This window comes from Ursus arctos, unplaced genomic scaffold (assembly GCF_023065955.2).
Source record: "Ursus arctos isolate Adak ecotype North America unplaced genomic scaffold, UrsArc2.0 scaffold_82, whole genome shotgun sequence".
Taxonomy (NCBI): Eukaryota; Metazoa; Chordata; class Mammalia; order Carnivora; family Ursidae; genus Ursus; species Ursus arctos.
In genome coordinates this window covers 9,976-15,726 of record NW_026623103.1, presented here as the reverse complement: position 1 = coordinate 15,726, position 5,751 = coordinate 9,976, and the positions used below count along the sequence as shown (strand labels likewise).

The 5,751-nt window shown below is 62.6% G+C and overlaps 1 protein-coding gene across 4 annotated transcripts; it reads left to right on the top strand.

Moving 5' to 3' along the window:
* The first annotated feature begins 307 nt into the window (after positions 1 to 307).
* ARSA (arylsulfatase A) lies at positions 308 to 5,147 on the top strand. 4 transcript variants are annotated; one of them, XM_026479296.4, is made up of 9 exons: positions 308 to 474; positions 1,189 to 1,442; positions 1,636 to 1,876; positions 1,994 to 2,212; positions 2,287 to 2,456; positions 2,746 to 2,870; positions 2,963 to 3,090; positions 3,303 to 3,405; positions 3,506 to 5,147. In XM_026479296.4, the coding sequence occupies exons 2-9, from the start codon at positions 1,225 to 1,227 to the stop codon at positions 3,823 to 3,825; spliced, it is 1,524 nt and encodes a 507-aa protein (XP_026335081.2). In that variant the 5' UTR covers positions 308 to 474; positions 1,189 to 1,224; the 3' UTR covers positions 3,826 to 5,147. The 4 variants fall into 4 exon arrangements, with proteins under 4 accessions (XP_026335081.2, XP_026335080.2, XP_026335082.2 ...); XM_026479295.4 differs by having other exon boundaries at positions 308 to 504; XM_026479297.4 differs by having other exon boundaries at positions 308 to 571.
* The last annotated feature ends 604 nt before the right edge of the window (positions 5,148 to 5,751 follow it).

The following is a 5,751-nucleotide window of genomic DNA, read 5'->3' as shown; positions in this document are numbered from 1 at the left end:
CGAAAGGACGCGAGTCCCCCAGCCCCAGAGCTCTGGGGGCCCCGCCCGACCCCGCGCGCCGCCCCAGCCCGGCCCGCGCCAGCCCCTCCAACGGCCTTAGGGTGCTAAGCGGGGCCTAGCGCGCGCCCCCCACCCCCGCACCCGCGCCCCCCGACCCCGACCCCAATCCCAACCCCGACCCCGACGCCGACCCAGTCCGCGCCCCACCAGGCCCCGCCCCCGAGAGGCCCCGCCCCCGAGAGCCCCGCCCTGGGCGGCCGCGCGCGGAGGGTCACGGGACCGCGGGGCGGGGACGGGGGCGCCGCCGGGGGCGGGGCGGGGCCGAGGCGGAAGCGCCAGCGGAGGGCACCGCTGCCCGCTGTCCCGACCCGCCCCTCCTCGGCCCGGTACTGCCCTCGTCCAGCCGCGCCGGCCCCGGGGGTCAGTGTCATGTGACTTCTGCCCCTGACCACGAGCCTGAGCCGCAGCCTCTAGGTGAAGAGGGTCAGATCGCCCGAGAATCAGGTGTCCTGGTCCCCGAGGGTCTCCAGGGAGTTATATCCCAGGCTACGGTCTCCTGGGTTCTGTTGAGGTCAGGGGTCTCCGGAAGTCCGCTGGGACTTCAGGAAGGGGTTGTCTGGGTCGGGGAGTATTTGGGTCTGGGGTCTCAAGAAGGGGGTAGTGCCTGGGTCTGGGGTCTCAGGGGAGAGGTAGTGCCTGGATTTGGGGTCTCAGGGGAAAGGTAGTGCCTGGATTTGGGGTCTCAGGGGAAAGGTAGTGCCTGGATTTGGGGTCTCAGGGGAGGATAGCACCTGGATCTGGGGTCTCAGGGGAAAGGTAGTGCCTGGATTTGGGGTCTCGGGGGAAAGGTAGTGCCTGGATTTGGGGTCTCGGGGGAAAGGTAGTGCCTGGATTTGGGGTCTCAGGGGAGGATAGCACCTGGATCTGGGGTCTCAGGGGAAAGGTAGTGCCTGGATTTGGGGTCTCAGGGGAGAGTTAGTGCCTGGGGTCTCAGGGGAGGATAGCACCTGGATCTGGGGTCTCAGGGGAGAGGTAGTGCCTGGATTTGGGGTCTCGGGGGAGAGTTAGTGCCTGGATTTGGGGATTCAGGAGGATAGCACCTGGATCTGGGGTCTCAGCGGAAGATAGCGCTTGGATCTGGGGTCTCTTGAGTAGAGCTTGCTGGAGCCAGTTTGCTTTCCCTCCCAGGGGTTTCTTGTGACAGCCCCATCTGTGCTGTGTGCCATGGTGGCACTGTGGGCCCTCGCTCTGGCCTTGGCCACAGGCCTGGCCACTGCTGGCCCCCCTAACATCGTGCTGATCTTTGCTGATGACCTGGGCTATGGGGACCTGGGTTCCTATGGGCACCCTAGCTCCACCACCCCCAACCTGGACCAGCTGGCCGCAGGGGGGCTGCGCTTCACCGACTTCTATGTGCCCATGTCTCTATGCACACCCTCCCGGTAAGTGAGGGGGCAGGGGAGCCCGTACAACGTCTCCCGGATTCACTCTGGGCTCCGGTGGGGGAGGCAAGGGGCTCTGTATCTTTGGAGAAGTTCACGTTTCTCTGTCTTCCTCCCCGCTCTTCCCTCCTCCATGTGTCCGTCTCAGCCTTAGTTTCTCTCTGTCTCACGGACTCTGTGACTTGCCCTATAGGGCTGCGCTCCTGACTGGCCGACTCCCAGTTCGGATGGGCCTGTACCCTGGAGTTCTGGAGCCCAGCTCCCGAGGGGGTCTGCCCCTGGAGGAGGTGACCCTGGCTGAGGTCCTGGCTGCCCGAGGCTACCTCACAGGGATAGCTGGCAAGTGGCACCTTGGGGTGGGGCCTGAGGGGGCCTTTCTGCCCCCCCACCAGGGCTTCCATCGATTCCTGGGCATCCCATACTCCCATGACCAGGTAGGAACCTCCAGGGCCCTCAGCCACCCTCCTCCCCACCTTCCACCAGTCCCCTTCCCCTTGACCCCTTGAGCCCCACCCCACAGCCCAGACTCCTGAATGGAACTGCTCCCCCAGGGCCCCTGCCAGAACCTGACCTGCTTTCCGCCGTCCACCCCCTGTGATGGCAGCTGTGACCAGGGCCTGGTCCCTATCCCGCTGTTGGCCAACCTGTCCGTGGAAGCACAGCCCCCGTGGCTGCCTGGACTCGAGGCCCGCTACGTGGCTTTCGCCCGTGACCTCATGGCTGATGCCCAGCGCCAGGGCCGGCCATTTTTCCTGTACTACGCCTCTCACGTGAGTGACCGTGGCCCTGTCCCCTGAGCTGCCCTTGACTCCTACCCAGCGCTAACTCCTGTCTCCGCCCACAGCACACCCACTACCCCCAGTTCAGTGGGCAGAGCTTCTCTGGGCGCTCGGGCCGAGGGCCATTTGGGGACTCCCTGATGGAGCTGGATGCAGCTGTGGGGGCCCTGATGACAGCTGTGGGGGACCTGGGGCTGCTCGGAGAGACGCTGGTCATCTTCACTGCAGACAACGGGTTTGCTGTGGCAGGGGGTGGGGAAATGCTGGTTGATACCTCACCGGCGGGTCGCTGGGATCTTCCCCTCCTGACTCGTGGCTGAGGACATATGGGCTAACGGTGTCTGAGGAGATGCTGGCTGTGTGGTGGTGACCCATGGGGCCACAAGTACATGGAGGTCCTGGTCTTGGTAGGACACGGAGGGGACAGGCACGTGCTGGCCATTTTGGTGCACCGCATGTACCTCTGGGACGGGGTCACCAGGGGTCACCCTGAGCATCACTGATGACCTCCTTGCATGTCCCAGGCCTGAGACGATGAGGATGTCGCATGGCGGCTGCTCTGGCCTTCTTCGTTGTGGAAAGGGAACCACCTTCGAGGGGGGTGTCCGAGAGCCTGCCTTGGCCTTCTGGCCAGGCCACATCGCTCCTGGTCAGTCTTCAGGCCCTCTCCTCATGAACCCCTGGCCCCACCTCCCCAACCCTGATGGCAAATGGAGTGATCACACAGCCTTCTGCCTCCAGGTGTGACCCATGAGCTGGCCAGCTCCCTGGACATCCTGCCCACCCTGGCAGCCCTGACTGGGGCTCCGCTACCCAACATCACGTTGGATGGTGTTGACCTCAGCCCCCTGCTGCTGGGCACAGGCAAGGTAGGGCTCACAACCCCGAGACCCTGGCTGTCCTGCTCCACCCCAGAGAGCCTCTGTTGAGTGGCATCCAGATGGTGCTGCCAGTGGGGCTCCTGGGTGGGCAAGGAGCAGCTACATATCCAGGGTCTGACACAAGGCCAGTGGCTCCAGCTACACACAGATGAGTGCTGGGGAACCCCTGCCCACCCTGTGATCCCTGACTTTGCCCCCAGAGCCCCCGGCAGTCTCTCTTCTTCTATTCGGCCTACCCAGACGAGGTCCATGGGGTCTTTGCTGTGCGGAGTGGGAAGTACAAAGCTCACTTCTTCACCCAGGGTAATTTCCTCTCCCCCAGCCCTGCTGACCCCCTTGTAGCCTCAGAGCCCGGCCCCTCCTCTCCCTCTTGCCCTTTGCACAGACGTGCCCCCCTCTCTAGGCTCTATCCACAGTGACACCACGCCGGACCCTGCCTGCCACGCCTCTAACCCTCTGACTGCCCATGAACCCCCACTGCTCTTTGACCTGTCTGAGGACCCTGGTGAGAACTACAATCTTCTGGGAGGTGTGGCTGAGGTCGCCCCAGAAGCAATGCAGGCGCTGAAGCAACTTCAGCTGCTCAAGGCCCAGTTCGATGCTTCCGTGACCTTCAGCCCCAGCCAGATGGCCCGGGGTGAGGACCCTGCCCTGCAGATCTGTTGTCAGCCTGGCTGCACCCCCCGGCCGTCCTGCTGCCACTGCCCAGAGCCCCAGGCCTGAGAGCACTGGTGCAGGCCAGCCCACGTCCCCTCGCCCCAGCCAGGCGTGTGAGGTTCACTGCTGTGGTGTGGGTGTGCTGAGGGGGTCTGTACCTGATAATGCTAATAACACCAGCTGGTACTCCTAGGTGTGATAATTCATCTAATCCTTATGATAACCCCAAGGTAGGTGCTGTTCTGCCTGTGTTACAAATGAGGAAACTGAGGCATGGAGCGATCCAGCAACTTGTCTGAGGTCACCCAGCCGTTAGGAGGTTGGGCTGGGAACCCAAGCATTCTGGCTCCGGGAGCTGCCCCACCACTGTTGTGATTGTATGTGTCAGTGCGGGCTTGGTTCCTAAGTGTGAGCGTGTCCCTTCACGGAAGCCATAGTAAGTGGCCTTTGTGTGCGGGAACTGGGTGGGGTGGGTGTGAGGGCATGGTGGGCACGCGACCCTGAAGTTGCAGTGAGCTCCAGGCACTCCCTGGAAGACGCATTCCTGGGGAGCTCTTACCAGAACCCTGTCTGAAGGCAGGTGGTGATTGCACATTCCAGGTGGGGATAAGAGGAGATAAGCTCCTGAGATAGCTCCCCAGGCCCTGCCTCCGCCCCTGCCAAAGTTCTGCATTTTCCGCCTCCCCACACGTTTCCTGTCTCCTGGCTTCTCCACCCAGCGGACAAAGGCATACCTCAGGGTTGGTTCCATCCCTGCTCAAAACTCTGCAGGCTTCCCATGGTGCTCAGAATTAAGTTCCAACTCCTTAGAGCCCTGTACCCTCGGAGGCCTGCCCTACTCCCCACACAACACCCCTCAGCCCTGGCATGCTGGCCTGGCTGTCCTCTGGTGGGGCCAGCGTGCTCTGTCAATGGCTCTGCAGAGAGGACTCCTGACTGCCCGCCTGTACCCACACAGCGGTGTGTAGGCCTCGTCGTCACCTCGTGTGTGTGTGGGTGGCAGGTCCACGCGTGCCCCATGTGCTCCCTCAGCGCTGGCTCAGAAGAGCGTTGTCTGGGTGCTCAAGGGCAGCACCCACTTCCCTACCAGTAGACCCTTTTCCAGTGTCGGGCAGAGGCCCATTGACTAGGCGGTACAACTCCACCTGACCCAGTCACAATCCAGTCCAATGATTGCTCCAGGAATGGCATGTGACTAAGAGTCCTGGTCAGTGAAAGGTCAGTGGCAGTCTGCCAGGACCCCTGGGTCCCCCGCACATTCTTCCTCTGGGGGCAGTGAGGACGGTGCTCTTGCTGCCCTGACCAGACATCCTGCTGCTGCTAAGCCAGTGTCTGCAGCCGCCTACCTCCAGAGCTCACAGTATAATAAACCCTACATGTTTAAGCCACTGCTGGTGGGTTATCTGTTACTTTCAGCCCAGGGAAGTCACGTGAATGGGCCACGTGAATGGGGTGTATGGCAACCACGTGTACGAGTACGGGCGGTCTGGAGAGTGAGCGTCTGCTGTCAGACGTGGTGTGCTGGCTCTCCCATCGCTTCGGGGCTGGTTCAGGGGCCACACTGACCACGCCCCAGCTCCTGCTGTGTCTTGGGGCTGCCCCCATAGGGCAGTGGCTTCCTCGGGGACCCCTGCAGCCTCTGATGCTGGCATTAAGAGGCCCCAGATGAGTTGGGCATGCTCTCCCCCTGTAGGCTGCAGCTTCCCTTCCAGTGGGGCAGTCAGCTCAAGGTGCCTTGGTTCCAGAGTGAGGACTGGGGAACTGGAGCGGGCACACCGTCTGTACATGACCTCCAGAGACCAAACGCTGAGCAAGAACCGCACCAGCGCTAACGTCCACGCACAGCCCCAGGCACAGGTGTCCTGCAGGCCTGCTGCCCACCTGGGTCGTTGGCTCACCACCAAGTGCTGTGCATAATGCTGGGGCACAGTCCACCAGAGGGGATGATCCCTGTTTCCGTGACACTTCCTGTCTAGCAAAGGGTATTGGCAT